Raw genomic sequence first — 21,149 nt, forward strand, 5'->3', positions numbered from 1 at the left:
AAAGGAAACTTTAAAAAGTGACTTCAAGGCCTTACTATGAGTTTATCTACCTGCTGTTTGGGAATGTATGGCAATATGCATTATCCTGTAAATTCCTTTTTATTTCAATATATCCCATTACACTTAATTCAGGAGAATTTGTTTGAATATTTTCATTTGAAAGTGATATGTGTAAAAACACCAGCTATATATTATATTTTTGGATGAATAATTCCATGTTATGAAAAAGTAGATTTTGTAATGAAAAATTAAAAAAACAGTTTATAGGTTAGAATTTTCATTCTGTATAATGAAGTGCATAAACTTGGTAATTGTACACATTATCAGTTGAAGAGTATTTATTGTACTCTATAGGATAATAAAGTTGTATTGTATATGTATAACAAGCATAATATTGTGTTTTTTTCCCTAAGTGGTTTTAAGAAATCAAAACCCAAACATGAAATAGGTTTTCATGTTGGCTGTGCATTTGTTCACTGTGCCCTTTATTTTGCTTATTTGTTTTTAAAAATGGAGTAACAGTTAGATATGAGCAAGCTATACTTTGATGTTCATTTGGAATTAGCATTTCCTTTCTTCTTACAAAGATTAGAATATGCAATTGCAATGATTAAAAATAAACATTTTGGTGTCTCTTTATTTTTTCTTGCTTGATTGTGAATGGGTGGCATCTACAGCCTGGGTTGAGGTCATTGCCATTCATGCTCTCCAAGGCTGCACGTAGCTATTTTTTGGCTTCTGAACGAAAATCAAGTCTTTTCTCTGCATAAATCATAGTCTCACAGTTAAATAGCAGAAGTTCATTAGGTAGTGGCCTTTACAAAACTCCAATCCCATGGTGTTGCTAGAGCTTGTCAACTAAAGAATCTAATTCTTTTGTTGGAGCATATTTATGTGAACTCCTGATCTTTGGAATGTACCCTAGTCTTAACTCTCAACTCTCAAGTCTCGGGTAAAAATGATCAATCTTCTCCAAATACTGGTAACTCGACATCTTTGGGAACTATGGAGACCCCGCCCCTGGAACTCTAATATTTACTTTAATAATGGAGGGAGATGGTATATTAGGAGAGTCTTTTGTCTCCCACATTGCATTGAGGCTGGGTCCTGTAGATGGAGGTACATTTGTTATGAAGCCACGCTAACTACACTCTATTGAATCTGGAGGTATCGCTGTCTATCTAAAGTAGCAGTTCTCTTAGGGTGGAGATTATTAAAGAAAATTTGTGTGGTTGAACATTATGTCACCCTTAGCCCATAACACAATCTTTATATCTCTTCTTCAACTCCCCAAATAAAAGTAGTAGTACTTATAATAAATGCTAGAACTTGCCCATCATTTGACTCTTGGAAGTCTTCTATTTAAAAAAAAAGTAAAATTTCATTTTTTAACTTTTGACACAGAAATTCAGAATAACTACTGATTTAAATATAAACTAATATAAGTAGCAGGGATAGAATTTTCCTCGCTTCCGTAAAATTTAATAGTGATAAAGACTAAAGGATTCTTCTATATCAGAAATCTCGTTTCACAGATACCGGCCCAGGGGTTTGAGAGAGTAAATCCTTTGCTCAGGCCCCCCACTACGTGGTAAGAGAGCCCAACTGAGGCAGCACGCAGGCCCCCAGATTCCCAGGGCCCCTACACCTGGTTACTCATTTTTAGTTTGGGAAGAAGGCTGAACAACTGGCCTAATTCTGAGCGGTGCTTTTGAATCATTTTTGTTAGTTCACACTGAAAATAAAGCCACACTAATTTCTAGTATAATTGGTTATCTATGTAACATAGAATAATTAGCGTTAGTGGGTGGTTGAGTAGAGCAGTTTCTTTACCCTTTCATATTTACTCTAGTTTCTGCCTGGAGGACTTTCCCAGAACTGGATAATCTCCTGAATCCAGTGTCCCCAGTGACCACAGCAGTGACGTTTTTCATTTACGAAGAGCTCTAAAGTGGCTTTGTAGATCAGAGCCATTGATTTTTAGATCAGATTGACTTATGGCCTTGAGGGGTCGTGGTGGCACTGCTGCTCCCTGTGATGTGTTTTACTCTGTATATTTTTATTCCATGGGATACCGTCAAGGCCAGATGATGAGAGGTTTCAGCCTGAGAGGCTGTCAGCCTTTAGTCCACGTATGTAGTAAAACTGGTAGAAAAAGAAAGGCTTCGTTCTTGCTAAAGGTAGGACATACCCAAGTGGGCTGTGGCCATTTGTAGCCAAGTGGATGCTTACGCCATTGCTCCTCCCCTTTGAGGTGTATCTGTAAGCCGCTGGCCAGGACCACACTCTCCCATTTGAGGTAACGTATTTGAGTTCAAAATTAACTCTTGCCTCCTGAGGAGACAGATTGTTCTGAACAGCTGCAGACTTACACCTTGGCTCACAAAGGCCAGGGTGGTAATAATTATTTTACTTTAACCACATAGAACAGCACATTGGAGGATATCAGTTATCTTGACAGCATAGCTATGATGTGGAAGCCTTTCCGTTAGTGAACTGCTTACAGGTTAGAAAGACACAATTCATTTTTTTCTGTTCTTTGTTCTCCCTTTTGTTCAATAAACATCAGCCCCCCCCCCCCCCCCCTTGGTAATGGAGAGAAAGAGAAGTCTACGTCGCTTATTGTAAGTGGAACTATATTCATAAATAGCTTCTTGATTGAGAACGAATGCCTCATTAATCTTAAGAGCTTCAACCAGAGAGCACAAGTAAAGTCAGGAAGAATAATGACTGACATTATGGGGAGCATAGCACACCAGGATGTGCATGCCCGGAGGTCACTGGGCTACAAGGCACATCTTAGCAATGAGGAAAGAGGTCCCTAGGAAGAGTGAAGGGGGAAAAAGTGCAGTGCAGGCATTTCTCATGAGTGCAAAAATTAGTCCAGTGGAAGGATGAAGAAATCATGTACTTCGCCATTTGTTATCAAAGGTCATGCTGGGAAGAAAGAATAAACCAGTTGGGTTTTTATTTGAAAGCCAAATGTTGTATGGTTTAACAAAGTAAGATATGTGTTCAACTTGAAGTACTTTGCTCAGGATCTTGGAAATACTATTATGTAAATGCAGTAAGTTCCATGTAGATTACCTCTGACCAGTCTTAAATTATAGAGGTGCTTCTCCTTGCCACCAAGCATGTGCCAGGCTTGCCACCCTGCTACCAGATAGGTGCTCTGCAAACCTCAAATTAATTTTTATAGTGGTGTAAGCAATGCCATCAGAAAGATAAATCCAGTAACAACATGTAATTTGAAACAAACACAGAGAATGACTGTATTTTTCTGTTATTTTCCTTTCATACAAATGGTTGTATGATGATATTTAAATAGTTACAATGTAGTATGCACACCCCCCTCCCTCAGGATGTACACCTCCTAATTCCTGGATCCTGTGAGTATGTTATATTGCATGAAAAAGGGAATTATGGTAGTAGACGGAATTAAAGTTGCTAATCAGCTGACCTTATGATAGGGAGATTATGCTGGTTATGTGGGTACACCTGGTGCAGTCAGAAGCATCCTTAAATGTGGAAGAGAGAGGCAGAAGAGGAGATCAGAGTGATATGATATGAGAAGTACTTGACCTGCTGTTGCTGGCTTTGAAGATGGGGGAGGAGGGCCACAAGCCAGGGCATGTGGGCGGATCCTAAAAGCTGGAGAGGGCAAAGAAATGGATTCTCGCCAAGAGCCTCCAGAAAGGAATCACCCTGCTGATGTCTTGACTTTAGCCCAGTGAGGCCATTGTGAACTCCTGACTTACTGAACTGTGCACGTTTATATTGTTCTGAAGTCATTAAGTTTGAGGTAATTTGTTATTGTGGTACTAGAGAACTAAAACCTGCTCAATAGAGAAACAAGCTTTTGAAAGAGTCGTTAGTTTCCACTCTTAACCGTTTGGCATTCTGCTAGGAATCTTAACATTTTCAGCGTCATCTCTCAATTTCAGGCATCTTTCTCTGACTACCTTCTTCCGTCTTGCTAGCCCACACCCTCTAGTTCCTGGACTCCAGCAATCCTTTAACCTCACTGTGACATATGATTCAGTGATGCTCCCAACTTTTCAGTCTCTCTCTGCCCTCTTATCCTTACTTCTGTTTTAGCTAAATATTCCCTTGCACATACTGTCAGTCCCCTGCCACCTTCTGACTTTGTTATTCTCCTTTGGCATACTCAGTTCTGGTAAGTGCAGCTGTCTCTCTACTCTGCACCTGCTCCCCTGTAGCTGAATGTGGCTGTGGAGAAGCACCCAATATGCAGATCGCTCTTGCTTTCAATTTATAACTGTAGGTGTGTCCTCGGTGGTGCCAGTAATTCATACTACATTTCTATCATCCATTCACACTACCTACCACTCTCCTGGTTGTCTGCTTCATACCTTCTGTCACCTGAAGCTTCCCCGTCTTCTCCCCATCCTCCCTCTCACCTGATGAACTCACTTCATATTTCACTGAGAAACAGGAAGCCATCAGTAGAGATGTGCGAGTTTCCACCTGCATCATGTCTATAATATCCTACCTAGGGCCATCCCCTCTCTTATAAACAGGATATGGTTCCAGAAAATCATTTCTTTCCCACATCGTCAATGTTCCCCTCTTGAGATGATTATTGTTATCATCCACACAAGCTGTTATTTCTTCCATCTTCAAATAAACCTCAAAAAACCTCTTGATCTTTCTTCCCCACCAGCTCCCACCCTATTTCTCCATGCCCCTATATCTAGTAAAACTCCTTAGAGGACTTGTCTTTATTAACTCTCTCCAATTCTTCTCCCCAGCTTCTCTCTTAAACTTACTCTGTCACAGCCTTCATGCCATGTTTCCCTGGGAACTTCTGTTTCACTGGCACAATCAGTTGATCACTGCCTCCTGTTTGAAGCACTGTCTTCATTCAGCTTCCAGGACCCTGCACTCTCCTGCTTTTCCTCCTCTTTTACCGGCCACTTCTTTTCTCTCCCCAGAGTTCAAAACGTGAGCCTCTTCTCCACATAAACCCGTTTGGCAGTCTCATCCCATCTCATAGCTTTAATGGTTTTAAACAGCATCAGTCTTTGATGGCTTGTACATTTCTGTGTCCAGCTCAGCCTCTCTGCTGAGGTTCAGGTCCATATAGCCAACTCCTGAGCAACTCCTCTTGCCTGTCCAGTAGATCTCAAATTCACTCTGTGCCAAACTGAATTCCAAATCTTCTTCTCCTGCAGGCTTCCAGCTGCTGAGGCCAAAAACTTTAGAGTTAGATTCAATTTGTTTCTTTTTCTCATTCCCCACATCTGTCTAACAGTAAATCCTGTCTTGTCTACTTTTAAAATGAATCCAGAATCCTGGCCACTTCTTAATCACCTCTGCTGGTATTACGCAGACTAATCCACTCATTACCTGTTTCCTGGATTATGGCAGGAACCTGCTAACTTCTCTTCTCACTTCTCCCCTTGAACCTCTATCGGCTGCTGTCAATACAGTGGTTGGAATGATCCAATTAAAATGTCAGTCAGATTATGTCCTTGCTGAGCTCAGACCTTACAGGTGCTTCCTCTCTCAGTCAGAGTAAAGCTGTCACCTTTTTCCATGGCCTATGAAGCTGTATCAGATATTCTTCCTCTTACTTTGTGATCACCTTTTCTATTAGAAAAGGCCAGGAATCTGTCAGAATTCTCTTTCCCTGGATGACTCCATGGCCCATTCCCATAGCACTGAACATCCTCTGCCATCCAAATAATCTGCTGATTTACTTCATCTGCTGGCCCAGCAGAATGTAAGTTCACTGAGGTCAGGATCTTTTTCGTTCACTGCTGTTACCCAGTGTCTAGAACACAGCATGGTGCTTAACCAGTATGTGTTGAATGAATGTATACTTTCACTGACAGTACAAATTAGATGGGGGCGTCTAATTAGAGAACTCACTTGCTAGTATAAAATTCACTGAAATCTGTGGAATTTCCATTCAGAAGATAATTGCAGGAAACCTGTCATTCAATTTCCTGATCATTCAGAGTTCGTACTAGCCCTGTCCTTATGTGGATCCTGTCCTCTCTCCAACCCTGATAAATGGGCCTCATCTGCAGAAATGGTTCTTCCATGTTTTGTTGATCAGCACTTTGTAAGCTAGTTTTCCGTTAATGTGATTAATTACTCTTTGTTTTCCTAGCTCAGACAGCCCTATTTTACGGTTTTGCATTTCTGTTATGAACATGTCAGATAAATAAGGGTGTGGGGAGGTACTTCAAAATCTCATCATTTTTCTGTAGCACTGAAAATTGGCTTTAGTGGCATTATATGGATATGTCAGCTGAAATGAGAGCTTCTTACGAGGCAGCCTGAGAATGTTGGTATTGGCATTTCTTTAACTGATGCTTTATAGAAGAGCCATTGGAACATGAGTTCCCTCTACTACAGATGATGAACAAGTGCGATGGCCGTATTATAACACTGTCCTTCTCACCACCGTTGTTAATGTTGTGTCAGCACTTTGATTATAAACACTCTTTTTCATGGTTTAATAACTGGGCCATAAAGAAATCATTCCATGTTGTAAATTGGTATACAAGCTCTTCATCTCAGTGGTTTTTTATGAAACCAGATTTTACAAATACTTGGTATTGCTAAAAAGGGATTTTGTGAATGGTATTAAGTGAGAGAAAGGGAGTGAAGCAGGAAAGGTACAATGTTCAGAATATGATCTGAATTTATACTTTTTCATTCAGCGTTTAGCTGCCCTGAGGGGAGGGAATAGAACAGAATAGCTCTTTTAATGCTGAACTTGGGAGATAGGAATAACAGCTGCCTTATGGAGTAATCATGTTGTAACAGGCATTTTGGTGTATTTTTTTGTTTTGTTTTAGGAAACATTGCTTGACTAGCAATATATCTAAATCTTTATAATAGTGAGTCATTTTATTCTGGGTGTTATTGTTCTGGAAAAGGCATGCTCATTAAACACAAGATAAAACAAGGCTGGCAATGAGCACTGACTATTGAATTTTATTTATTTATTTTGTTCTGCAAGGCTGAACGGTTTGGGTGTCTCTATAGGTTAGATTGGAAGGAAATTAGGTACACTGAAAGACTCTGGAAGAAATTGTAGGTGCCCATTTAAAATTTTCATTTGAGTAAAAAAATAGAAAAAGTAGGATAAACTTCCTTGGTTACATTAATTTTAAATTACACATATTTAATTGAAAAAGGTTTAATTTCTTTGTGTGTCTGTGGGTTTTCTTTTTTTAATATAAGAGTACTAAATATTGTTAGGAAAGTCTCATTCCCATCACTCTCAAATGCTCAAATCTCATTTTTTACAGAAAACTACTGATAGCGTTTTGTCAGTTGGCCTTTCCGATCTTTTCTATGCGTAAACTAATGTTATGTCTTGTGTTCCTGGGGGACCCAGTGGTATCAGAGTTTATTTAACATGCCTTAGTGTTTTCATTTAATATTGTGTAATTCTTAGTGACTCGGTATTTATGGATTTACTGTATCTTTTGCATTACTATTTTAATTTTAAGCTTGAATCTACTGAATAAAAAATTCAGACATTACAAATAAAATCTAAGCAACTGATAATTCCTGTTCCTCCCAGAGAGAACTGTTTGTTATAAACAGAAATTAAATGACCATCGTTGTACATTCCTCCTTTTGTATAGAAATAAATGTTTATCTTAGATTCCAAGAAGTTGAATTGCTGAGTCATAATTTATGTGTATTTAAGAATTTTTTTCTTTTTTCCTTTTTTTTTCTTTTTTGAGGAAGATTAGCCCTGAGCTGACATCTGCTGCCAATCCTCCTCTTTTTGCTGAGGAAGACTGGCCTTGAGCTAACATCTGTGCCCATCTTCCTCTGCTTTATATGTGGGACACTTGCCACAGCATGACTTGCAAAGCGGTGCCATGTCTGCACCCGGGATCCAAACCGGCGAACCCTGGGCCGCCGAAGCGGACGGTGCAAACTTAACCACTGCACCACCGGGCCAGCTCCTATGTGCATTTAAAATTTTGATTGATAATGCCAAATTCCTCTCTAAAGCTAGCATAACAATACACAGATGCCAAAACTATATATTTTCTGATTTAAAAATCTGAAGTTTTATCTCATTATTTCAGTTTTCATTTCCTTTATTCTCGAAGTTGGATATCTTTCATATGTTTATTGGCAATGAGGAGTCTGAATCTTTTGTTTACTTTTCAAAAGGGTGGATTTAAAAAAAATATTTTCTGGATGACAATCTTTGTTTTGTATTGGCAATATTTTCATATTTTGTGCTAATTTATATAATATTTTATCCTTTGGAATTTAAAAATTTTCATATAGTCATAATTTATTCATCTTTTTGATATACCTTTTATCTTTTAAATGTTATGTTAAGCAGTCATCTTTATCTTAAATTCATACCTATATTTACCTAAAATTTCTTTTAATATTTTTATAGTTCAGTTTTTGAGTTTAGGTCTGTAAATTAATTGGAATTTATGAGTCAGACACATACATGTGAACACACACACTTCATTCAGTTAAATTCATTATTGAATAGTTTGTGTTATTTTTGGTTATTTATTCTGCTCTCTCTGTTTTCTAATTCTCTCTTAAACTAAGAATAATCTGCTCTCTCACATATCCTTTAAGTTTTTAATTTCAATTATTTTTTTGTTATAGAATTTCCATATTGTTTTTAAAATCCTGGTTTGTCATTTATTTATAGTCTGTTACTTAAATTCTTAATGCCCACTTTTAATTTTTAAACATATGAAAATGCTTATTTTACATTTTGCGTCTGAGATCATTGTGCATCTAATTCTGTCTGTTTATTCTGCTCATGGAACCACATTTTCTTGCGTGTTTTTGAGTTTTAATTGTAAGCTTATATTCCTTAGAACTTAATGTTTGGGAGTTTCTTGAGGCCTTTGTTATAGGTGGTTGCTGACAATTGCAATTTTCATTTTTAAATTATCACAATCCACTTTGCAATAGTATCATCTTACTTCATGAATTATGTGAGAACCCTACAACAGTATAATTTCATTAACCTCCTTCCTTTTGTGGTCTTACATTTTGCCTCTGCATACACCATACTCCACGGTATTTTTATTTTTGTTTGAAACAGTCAAGTCGTTTAATGAAACTTATAGTCTCTATCTCTGTCTCTCTTTTGCTTTCTTCCTCTCTTTGTCATTTCCTTCCTCTGTGTCATTTTCCTTCATTCTGAAGAATTTTATTTTTAGCATTTGTTATAATGTGAATGTCCTCGAGACAAATTCTCTTAGATTTTTGTCTCTATGAGATTGTTTTTATTTTATCTTCATTTTCAAAGGATATTTTCTCTGGAAATAGAATTCCAGGTTACCAGCTTTTTTCTTTCAGTATTTTTTAGATGCTTTTCCATTGCCATTTGCCTCCAGTGTTTCTAGTTAGATTTCAGGTGTAATTTCAGTAGTTGTTTACTGAAATGTGTCTTTTCTTTGCTTTTAAGATATGTTGTTTATATTTGGTTTTCAGAATTTTGGCTGCTGTATATTTAGGTGTGCTTCCTTTGTGATTTATTTGCTTGGAGTTTGCTGGGCATCTTGGATCTGTGGGTTGATGTCTTTTATCAGTTTTGGAAAGTTCTCTTCAAATATTTCTTCTCACCCATTCTATCCTTCCTCTCCTTCTGAGACTCTAATTAGACATAAATTGAATAGGTTGTTATTTTCCCTTAGATCTCTGTTCATTCTTTTTTGCTTTTCCTCCCCAAATCCCCCCAGTACATAGTTGTTTATTTTAGTTGTAGGTCCTTCTAGCCTGTGGCATGTGGGATGCTGCCTCAACATGGCCTGATGAGCAGTGCCATGTCCACACCCAGGATCTGAACTGGTGAAACCCTGTGCCACCAAAGTGGAGCAGGCGAGCTTAACCACTTGGCCACAGGGCCGGCCCCCTGTTCATTATTATAACTGCTTTTTTTCTTATATTTCCTATTCATGTCGTTAAAGTTATTGAACTTTTACTCTGCCAATTCCAGTCTGGTTTGAAGTCTATCTAATGAATTCAACATTACTGATGTCATATTTTTTCATTTCTACCATTTATATTTGTTTTTAAGTACTTTCCATGACTTTGCTAAAATTTTCCCGTCTCTTCACATATATTGTCTGTCTTTTTTCAGTAGATCTTTTAGCATTTTGAACTTACTAATTTTAAACTCTCTGTCTGATAATTCCAATGTCATGTCCGTCTTTGTGTCTGATTTTATTTTTTCCTTTCTTGATCATAAATCATATTTTCTTGCTTGTTAGTGTACCTTGTACTTTTTCTGACTGTGTGCTGGACGTTTTGTCTGTAGCAAATGAAGTTAGTGTTATTATTTTCAGGAAGGGTGTGCCCCTTGGTCTAGAAAGAACAGGTTTCTAGAGTGGGAGTGAAGTCAGTCTGAGGTGTGCTTGAGGTGGGTCTGAGCTTTGCTGCAGCTTTGGTTTGATCCAGTCCATTCTGGTTTCAGATGTTCTGAGGGTGGGATCAGGCCTTTCCCTGCAGCAGTGTCTGTTCTCTGAGCATGGTGGAGACTCTGGCGTCTGCTTTCCATAGATGAGTTGGTAACTTCTGGAGCTATGGAAGATCTCTCCTTGCTTTGGAGCCTAGCTGCCTGGATTTTAGGTTCCTGGAGTGTTTTCTTTGCTCTCCAGTTCTGCTTCTTGCTTTTTGCACCTCAAGAGATTATTAATGACAGCTCTATATTGTGTTCCCTGCTGGACCACTATCCCTGGATCATCCATTGGCATTGTTATGTTAAGTCGTCTAGAACTGCAGTTCAACTTTCACATATTTAACCACTGTTCTTCTTGTATTTATTGTGTTTTTATGAAATGCTTTACACTTATTAACTCATTTAGGGAAGTTCTATTTTCTCCCCTTCTACAGACAAAATATCTGAGGCACAAAGGGTAAGTAACTGGCCCAAGGTCATACCACTAGTAAATGGCAGAACTGTGATTTGAACCTTGGCTTTTTTCACTTTGTTAAACACCATGATATGGTTTGGCTCTCTAGTTTTACTGTTCTTCTTCTCAGTTAAATTGAATTTGTTTAGCCTGAGGTTAGATTGCACAGACTAACTTAAAATGTTGCTTTTGCCTGAAATGGCATTACTCTTTGAAGGATGAAGTGGAGATAAATTTAATGATCTCATACCAATGAGAAGTTTTGTTAGCTAGATCAATGAAACAAATGGGAACGCAGATTGTTATATGCTGCTTGGTAACAAAATTTTTTAATAATATGGGTTCTTTTGAAGGGATTAGTTTAAAAATGCATTCTTAGTTATTTATAGAAATGAGGAAGTGGGGATCTTGTTATGCCCTTTATCATTATCTTCTTCATAAATGGTTAAGTACACATAGATCTCCCCTTCTCAATTGTGAGCTTCCCAGACCAGGCACAGTGTCCTGTTTATTTGGCACTTTACTTTTATATCTTGTGCCTTACCTTGTATATAGACGGAGAGGATGCTGGAGAAAAAGAGCATGGACATGTGGTGAGGCAGACCTGAGCTTAAAACCCAACTGCTCCTTTTACTGGTTGGTTGGGGGTTGGAAAACTACAGCCTGTGGGTCAAATCCAGCTCACCACCTATTTTTGTAAATAATGTTGTTATTGGAATACGGCCACACCCATTTGTTTACATATTGTCCTACAATGGCAGAGTTGATGAGTTGCAACAACTCTGTAGTTGTGTAAAGCGTAAATTAGTAAATATCTGGCCATTTACAGAAAGAGTTTGATTACCCCTGGATTGGATGATTTTAGGCAAGTTACTTAATCTCTTAAATCTTAGTTTCCTCATCTATGAAGTGGGATATTAGTTACCTAATAAGTTCACGTTAAGGAAGGGAGGTAAAGTATATGATGTTTCTGACATGGAATCTGGAATGAATTAGGCCTTTGATATAGAATTCTTCTTCTACTAGAAGAATTTTTATTATTGATAATCAATTTGATGAATCGATATCCTGAAAGACACTCTGTCACTTCCTACTTTCTCATTCAGTTCTTTTACTACCTTTGAAGATAAGTGATGCTAGTACCATTAGTATGTTTGGTAGGTGCCAAAATTTAAGTGTATCAGGCATTTCACAGATTCTTAAGAAAACTTGGGCTGCTTTAACCTATTAAGTTTTAGAATTATCAGTTTTGTTCTTTGATGATAAAGTTCTATTTAAATAAAGGAGAGAAAGGTTAAAAATTGTCCTATCTGATATTGCCTTCTACTGGGCTATGAACATTAGTTCAAATTCATTTACAGATTAATGCATTGACAGGTTGACGTCTTTGTGCTTCTACCAGATCAGCTAGTTTGACCTATTTGAGGGATGGTGATTCCAAAAAATGATGTAACTGGACATGAGTTTTTCTTTTTCTCACTTATTTTTTCAAAATTGAGTGAATTGAACAGAAACAATGATATCATATAAGATCATGTCAGTCATATAAATAACTTTACCTGGCCAGGAATATTTTTGTCCTCCACTAAGAAATACAATTTCTCAGGTAAATCATGGCAAAAATGACTGCATTTCCAATCACTGTTTCTTAACTCCATGATAAGTCACTGAAGACTGCAGCTTCCTTTTCTTAGTATTGCAGTATGTCAAGATGGTCTTTGCAATTTTTTAATCCTATGGTAATTTTCAAGATTTTCACTCTGCCCTATTTTGCCATATTTTCTCATTTATTTAACAAATTCATATGGCGGGTATACTCTCTATTATGTACCACAGTAGAGAAAGAGTAACATGACAGATATTCTCACAGTGTTCATTGAACTTACAATTTAGTGAGGATAGCAGAAAGAGTTTAACAAATAGTTAACAAGGGTAATGAGAGAGAAGTAACTGAGCCAGGGGATTAGGAGAGCTTTCTTGGAGGAATCAGTATTTAGGTTGAGATGTCAAGAATGGTTTCAACTTAATTAATGAAGAATGGAGCCAGGTGTGTGTCTGATGTGTTTGGGGGCAGAGGGGACCTGATGAGAGGTTCCTGGGGTTTCTAAGCATGGAGAAGAGTGCAAAGTGAAGCTGGACAAGGTCAAGGCCTGATGATCCTGGCCCTTCAAGGCCACATTAAGTACTGAGAAGCATTAAAACCCACTCTGGAGGGTTCCAAGTTGACTGTGGGGTGGCTATTTCAGTATTTTAGGTCTGGTGAAGGATGCTGGTGTATCCTCTAAGGTGACAGCAGTGATGATGGAGAGAAGAGGATGCATTTGGAGGTGGGATTGACAGAACTCAATTGGTTGGATCTAGGATGAGAGGAAAATTATGTCTTCCAGCTTGAGCTAGAATGGATAGTTAATTGCAGTGGTAGGAAACATTGAAATAGTATAGGCTTGCAAAGAAGATGTGAGTTCAGTTTTGCATGTGTGTTTGAGATGCCTGTGGAACTGTCAGTCAGGCATCTCAGGAGATAAATGTTTCAGGCTTTGCTTTTTGAGAATCAGGGAACTAGATCAGATGCCTAGCAAACAGATGTGGATAGAGAAGCGAATAGGGCCTATTACAGAAATCACAGTGTTTAAGGGGCGTGAAAGAGATGCCTGTTAAAGGAAGCTGAGGATCAACTGGAGATGGAGAAGCACAGTGAGGAGAGTGTTGGGTCATAGAAATCACAGGGAGAAATGGTTTCAGGCATGATAGGGAGAAACCCTTTCAGGCATGATCAGCAAGGTTGAATGCTGCTAAGAGGTCAGGTGAACCAAGGACTTGGAATTATCCATTAGATTTTGTGACGGAGAGGTCACTCATGGTCCTAGAAAGAACGAGTTTCATATTGTGGTAGGTGGGCGTCTTCTCAACTGTACTTGTAATTTTGAGTCTCCTTATTCTGCTTTAGAGGACTGTTTCCTCCCGTTGTAGTAGTGCTCTGCAACGTGTGTACCTGTTAATGACCCTAATCAGGTGCTTTAAAGCAGGTTCCACGCTGCTTTGCTGTATTTAACTCTGCTAACTTGTCCCTTTAGGCTTCTTCTCACTACCAGTTTCATTAATCAGACATCTAATTCTCTTAGTGGCTGAGCTCCGCACAGCCCACAACTCTCCTTTGCTGCATTCCCACTTCGATGCTGCCTCTTTTCATATACAATGAAAACATTTGACCTCATGTTTTGTTTTCATTTTTATTCTCTCTCTCTGTGGAATGTGTGTTAAATTACTGAAAAAAATTGTAACTTTTTATGAAATTATGATTGAATAATTTGGATGTTATTGAATAGTTTGAATTACTGGATTTCTCACTTTCAATCTTTGGATTGTGAAACTTTCCTTTGATTGTGTGCTTCACCAAAACCAGTTATTTCAAAGGCCTCTGGAGTATGGCTTTGTGTTGTGCATAGAGAAAATTTTCCATTGAATTATCTCCTCCAGCTGGATTTATAATGGATTCAGATGTCTAAATATGGGGCAGCTTTTGCCACTCTGAGCCTTTAATAATCACCCAGGATGTTTCAAATGGATGTGCAGAGACATTCCAGACACACAAAACCATTAACATTTCTGGTGGTTTGCCTTTTTTGCTGCCTATTAAGAATTATACAGATATTTTGATTCTCCTCAGTTGTTTTGCTGTTGTTCTCGTCAGGAAAATAAAAACTATGGAGTTCGACACCCAGTTATTAGTAGTAGAACAGTTAGAGGGTTTCCTGTAAAGCTAGGCAAAACCGTCAGAATCAGTTGAGGAAGATCACCTTGGAAAACAGATAGAGAAATTTTATATGTGCAGCTTGGAGGACAAAAACCCCCAAATAACCTATAATGATTTTTTAAAAAATCTATTAATGCAGTAAATTGGGAGGACAAGCTTGAGGTTGAAAATAAAAACGTTACTTAGGTATTTAATGTAAAAATTCTAGGTCAACAGAAGGCATTGCATTGCATTCTGGCCCTGTTTCCATGGACTTTTTCATAGGATTGAAGTGAGAAATGATGAATAAAGTCTGGATTTGTAGTAAAGGGAGTCATCGTGGAGTGAAAAAGTCTATGCCAATCTAAGACACATAAAAGTGCCAGACATGTAAACTTATTTGAAGAGGATAAAGGAAAACATTTCATGATGCTGTTTTCTGGGGCTGAATAGCCTGAGTTTATCAGAACAATTTTTCCAACACTATTTGCCCACAGGAAGGTCTAAATGGTACTTTTCTGAAAAGAGTATCTTTTAAAAAGAGCTTCTTGCTCATCCTTATATCAGAATGAAGCCTATTGGGGCCGGCCCGGTGGTGCACCGGTTAAGTGCACTCGTTTCGCTTTGGGTTCGCTGGTTCAGATCCCGGGTGCAGACATGGCACTGCTCATCAAGCCATGCTGTGGCGGGCATCCCACATAGAAAGTAGAGGAAGATGGGCACGGATGTTAGCTCGGGGCCAGTCTTCTTCAGCAAAAAGAGGAGGATTGGCAGATGTTAGCTCAGGGCTGATCTTCCTCAAAAAAAAAAAAAAAGAATGCAGCCTACCAATACTCTAATTTTGCCAGCCTGTATATATGAGTGGATTCCTGGAGCACAAGAGAACCCGAGTCGTAAGTGTATGCTCTGTTCGAGAGTTCTAGTGTGTACCTCTCCAGGCTACCAAGTTCCCTGTGTCACAGCTTTCTCCCGAAGGTGGAGATTGAACACGATACCAGGATAAAGGTGGCTCCTTCTGGGAGATAGATACACCAAGAACAGTTTTGGGTGTATGCTTACCTTCCCACCTTTCTTTTTACTTTCTCTTCTTAAACTGCTCAGAGATAGGCCTTCATGAAGTTCCTGATTGTTTTAATTTTAAAATAAAAAATTAGAATTTATGGGAATATTTAGATAAACAGTAAGAACTTTTATTATATGGGTCTGATAATTGTGTGGTGTTTTTTCTCCCCCAGGAATGCTGTCTCTGCAATTTGAGAGGGGGTGCTCTTAAGGAAACTAAGAACAATAAGTAAGTAACGTTTTGTCTTGAATTTCATTGTTTCCTTCTCCTCTCTAGAACCTTGAACCTCTGGATGACAGTTTGCTTGACCTCTCTTCATTGTGCACATTGTTTGAAAGCATTTACTGTCCAGATCTGAGGCTGGGATTCTGTGCATGTCTTCAGCGACCATTACTGACAGCACATTCACCTCCGCTGGATGATGGTGTTCTACGTCTTGCTTCTGTTCTGTCTTTGACACCATGAAGAATAACCCGCTTTTACTAATGGAGTTTTTTAAATGAGGCAACGCATATCATCTAGGTGCCATTGGACTCCTAGTGTTTAATGTGATGAATCCTATTAGTCTAATAAAAACAGAATATGCCTGAAAACATTGAATTCTGCTATCTTCAGATAAATAAAGTCAATCATAGTCATAACATTAAAATAGAACCTTTACTTTTAACACTGGTAAATTAAGAAGAAATGTGTGTGTACTAAAATAGAAACACAGGGAGAAAACATTGATTTTCAGGGGACCATTGGAGAATATGAAGAGAGTCTTGAAAGAGAATCAAAAGTGAACATAAAAGAAAAATAATCTGGTTTTTTGTGGCAGATGTTGAAATATATTTTTTGTGTGAATTTTATTTTCATGCCCCGATTTTAGTATTTAAAATGGGGCCAAAGCATCTTAGAGGTCCCTTTGGAAATAGAAGCATGCAGAAATGGTTTAGGCAGGAGTTATAAGCTGGCACTTGAGGGCCCAGATCCAGCTCCAAGATATGTTTTATTTGACTGACATGCTGTTTTATAAATTTGATCCAAATTTTGAAAGTTGAGAGATTTTATGTAAAAATCCAGATTTTCATCTTTACTTGAAAAATGATTGTGTATCTCTATATGGCAATAATAAGTTGGGATGAGAACTGACCTAAATGGGGCAGACGCTCCCCAGATTACCATGATTTACCAGTTTGTGGCCCCACGGGCGCTAGACTTGGGACCCGTGGTATACTATAATGATGGAGTTAGCATAATTATGTGCATGTGCACATGTTTCTGGTTGCATATAAGGAAAAGTAAAGGCATTTATCATTCCTACGTTGATAAAGTTTAGTCTAACAAACTGTATTTTTGCTTAATTTCAGATCTTCATCTTTCACAGTCTTAGTTAATGTGATTGGCACTATACTAAAAAGTGTTGACTGGTTCTAGGATGCTGCATAGGTCATGCAGACTGTGAGATGATTTAAGTGGTTCCTATGAAGTCAGAGATGATAAGAACGTCTCTTCCTATCTTAAGCTAGAACAAAAAGCGATAGTGTTTGCTATAGAATTATAGTATTTATTTAGATCTTAAAGAATGCCCTGATGGGGTTGACACTTGTCTTCTCTTCCTGTGGTCTTTAAAAGGCAGGATGGAATCTTATGTTGTTTGAGTGAAATAAATATGCTTTCACTTAAAAATAGATTGATGGATTTGATAATTCTTTCAAGATCTCTTTGAACCTCAAGAGTCTTTATATTTATTTGGGGAATAACATTTATGAGAAACTTAATAGTGCTAATGGGAACATTGTTATTTTTCTGAAGTAATTCAGAATTTGAAAGGAGATATGCTAGGTTTTAAGTAGGAAACAAGGAAACAAGCTAAAGTTCATTTCTCCTTATCTCTAGGTTCCTTTGATTATAGTAGGATTGCAATGAGAAACAATTTAATTAAAGACTTAATCAGCATTAATTCTTTTAGAAAACTTTTGGTGTTTGTTCTAGTTTGCTTAATGACATTTGTATTATGTAAAAAGATTATATGCTATACCCAGTTCATACCTTTTATTAATTGAACTAATCTTTTGCCACATGTTAATTAGCTGAAGTGTATTAAACACCTCTATATTTCAGTATCAAATGGAATAGCAAATTCCATTCCTGCATTTCAGTATTTTGCAGAGCAAGTGTAGGAAAATATATATATATTGTTAAGACCGAGTCTTTGGTCTTCACCGAGTTCTTCATGTCACAGTGGTGGGCGGGTGTGGTACTGAAGCTGTCGAGGTATCATCGCATAGGTTTAAAATTCAAAGTGTGTTTGTGATGGATTTAGGCTTCTGGCTTTCTTTGGCATCTGTGTGCTTCCCATCTGTGAGAACTGCCATCGCCTGGTTGGAGTACGAGGTACGTAAGTTTAGGGAACGTTTGTTGACGTTTAATGTCTCCTTTCCTGTAGGTGGGCCCATGTCATGTGTGCCGTTGCAGTCCCAGAAGTTCGATTCACTAATGTCCCAGAAAGGACACAGATAGATGTAGGCAGAATACCTTTACAGAGGTTAAAATTGGTGAGTGGCAAAGCTTCTTTTTTACCTCATAAATGAGTGTGAATTTCGTCTGAATATTTCTATTGATGCACACATTCCCAAGATAATTTTTCTCTTAGCTTCATTTTACTGTTCTACCCCTTTTTTTCCCTTTAGCTTCAATTTACTTATCTGTACATATTCTTTTTTTGTTGTATTGTAAGTATGCTTATAACCTTCCTCAAATTATGTTTGAAATGAAGCAAAGGAATAGTACTACATTTCCTGGATTAATGTGAATTTTCAAACTATAGGCTTTCTGGTGAGTTTCGTTAGTAATGGACCTGAGCTATCCAAGTATCTCTATTTAAATTGTTTAGTTTTTCTCTCTCGCCTGTCTTTGGTTGGTCTTGACTTGGCAAAATGCGTCTAACCTGATTTTATTATCTCTTCACCCAGAAGAGACTTTCAGAGAAATACAAAAACTTTTATATTACCAAGGAATTTTCTCACTTACAAATAGATACAAGTCATTTAATTTGCCAAACTCTCTGAGTTTCTTCTGACCTGTTTAGAAACTTTCATAAAAACCTTCCTGCTGGTTCTCTTTGTTAAGAATATTTTTCATTGACAAGACAGGGCTTTAATATCCTCAACATTGAAGTAACCTTGGAGTTCTGTTAAATTGTGAGACAACAGATCATTAGTTTAGACCCTTATATTTCATATTTAATGAGAATCTTTCCTAAAGTTAAATTTCATGACTGTAAAATACTGGAGCGTGTCTTACATGTGGACTTAATACCCTAGAATTTCTTCAGTCTTTGTTATTCTTTCCACTATAGAATATTCCAGGCATTGTAGCTGTCATTCTACCCAACTGTTACTTGTTTTGTTACTTCCGCCGTGGGGAGCTGGGTGTACTATCTCTGCACCTCTGTCTCAGGCACTTAGAATCTAGTCTACTGCCTTTTGTTCTCAGAGAAGGGAAAGTGAACACTATTATTTCCCATTATGGCACCGTTGAGAATTTCACATTGCTGGAAATTATGTGGCCCTTTAAGGACCTGATGATTGCTGTTGGCAGATACAAGTGGTGGGACCAGGATACTCAGGCTGTAGTAATGGAAGTTTTGTGAATGAGGTGGAAATGAATGGGCCATTTAAATGGGCTTGTAGTCACTATCAGAAGAGATTAAAATTCTTTAGCTCCTGGACTTTCACAGGAAAGTTTGAAATCTCACATCTTGGTCACCAATTTAAAAAAAAAACGCCAATAAGAAACGAACAAAAACCATTTGACAGAATTAAGACAATAAGGCAGGATATAAAAAAAATGTTGAGTTCACCACGTGTTAAAGAATTTAATGTTTAGTGTGACAGATATTAACAGTTTTAATATTTTTCTGATTTATAAGTAATAAGTATTTGCAAAAATTAAAATACCACATTTAACAATCACCTTTGGTTCTGTCTGAAAGATGACTTCTGTTAGCAGTTTAATGCCCCTCAGAATGAGTAGTCATTACTCTTGATGCTTATCTTTATATTGGACCTGTATCCTGGCTGCTCTTGTCCATGAATGCTTCCTTAATGATGTATCGTTACCCACACCTGTCCCAAAGGGGTTTTATAGGAAAAGCAGAGAAGAACAACATGGATCATTTCAGTGCCTTTCAGCAAATTGTAACTAGAAATCTGAAATCTGATGATTGTGGCTGAAAGTGGCAACGCTTATTGTTTTCTTCACAATTCTGTGTCTCACTTTGATTGTGTATATCACATCTTCCTTATGGAATGATTGGTACCTTTAGAAGAATATGTCTTGACTGAGTTTAAGATCAGCTAAGGTCGGTTTCAGATGACAATGTAGAGCAACTTATTAACATGCAGATGTCCACAACACATATTTAGGTGAAAATAGCATGCTGTAGATCAGATTTTTTTCTGTTTTTGATACAATTTATATGTATGGATAGTTTCTTGGAATGCTATTTATCAAAATGCTCCGAGTGGTTACCTCAAGTGGGAAAATACAAGGAGAAACTTTGTTTCAGGGGAAAAAAACCCACACAAAAATGCTGTAATAGTTTGAAAGGGGGCAACAGCCGGAAGTCTGGATGACTTTTTCACCAAGAATCCTCAAGATAGCACCGTCACCCTGATGAATTTCCTATACGGTAGTGTCTGGGTCCCAGTCTTGCTCAGTGTCCCTTGGTGATTAGACTCAGACAGGCTTTGAATAACAAGATTTACAAATGATCACTTGTGTGTAGGGTGGAATGCACTAAGTAAATATTTCCTAAGTAAATATTTATGGAATGAATAAAAGGCATCAAATTATTTATTATTTGTGCTTCTGGCTTAAAATTTTTGTGGCTGAAGGGTTTGATCAGACAATGCTGAATGGCTTGTGCCTTTTTACAGTTTCTCCCTTAAAAGTCGTGGTGGTAACTTCCTGCTCACCCCTCTGCATGCTACCCTAAAGCGAGACATTGGTCTCCTTATTGGCATCACAGGGGAGCTGTGGTTAGGGCATGTAGACTAGCAGTGCTTCAGATAGCCTACGGAGCACGGATGCAGCACTTGCTCTGGTGTCTGAGAGTTCTGATCTTGGAACCTCTGGTCAGTTGGGGATTGAAAACTGGAGTGACCTGATGTAGGTTGGACAAACTGCTCATCCATGAAGCAGCAGCAAGGGGGACCCACTGCCCACTAGGTGGTGCTGCTGCACCAGTTTCTCATCCCATTGCCCTTAACTCACCTCCCTCAGCAAGTGCCTACTCATAGCCCTGCCCACACTTGTAGAAGGGGGTGTGTGTGAGTGTAAGTGTGAGTGAGTGTAAGAGTGTGTGTGTGTTATGATGCATGCTGGGCTGCTGTAGCCCAAGGGATGGCAGAGGGGCAGGGAAGAGCTGCTTGCTGTGTATTCAAAGCGCTGAATTCCAGAGGGCAGT

The 21,149-nt window shown here is 38.1% G+C and overlaps 1 protein-coding gene across 2 annotated transcripts in view; it reads left to right on the forward strand.

Annotated features, from left to right (window-relative positions):
• KDM4C (lysine demethylase 4C) overlaps positions 1–21,149 on the forward strand; it is a 389,700-nt gene that overhangs the window by 266,440 nt on the left and 102,111 nt on the right. For both annotated transcript variants that reach the window (XM_070496076.1, XM_070496077.1), the window contains 2 exons: positions 15,867–15,922; positions 18,126–18,234. In XM_070496076.1, the coding sequence (XP_070352177.1) occupies positions 15,867–15,922; positions 18,126–18,234 (165 nt within the window). The remainder of the gene's footprint in view (positions 1–15,866; positions 15,923–18,125; positions 18,235–21,149) is intronic.

Source organism: Equus asinus, chromosome 23 (genome assembly GCF_041296235.1).
Source record: "Equus asinus isolate D_3611 breed Donkey chromosome 23, EquAss-T2T_v2, whole genome shotgun sequence".
Classification (NCBI taxonomy): domain Eukaryota; kingdom Metazoa; phylum Chordata; class Mammalia; order Perissodactyla; family Equidae; genus Equus; species Equus asinus.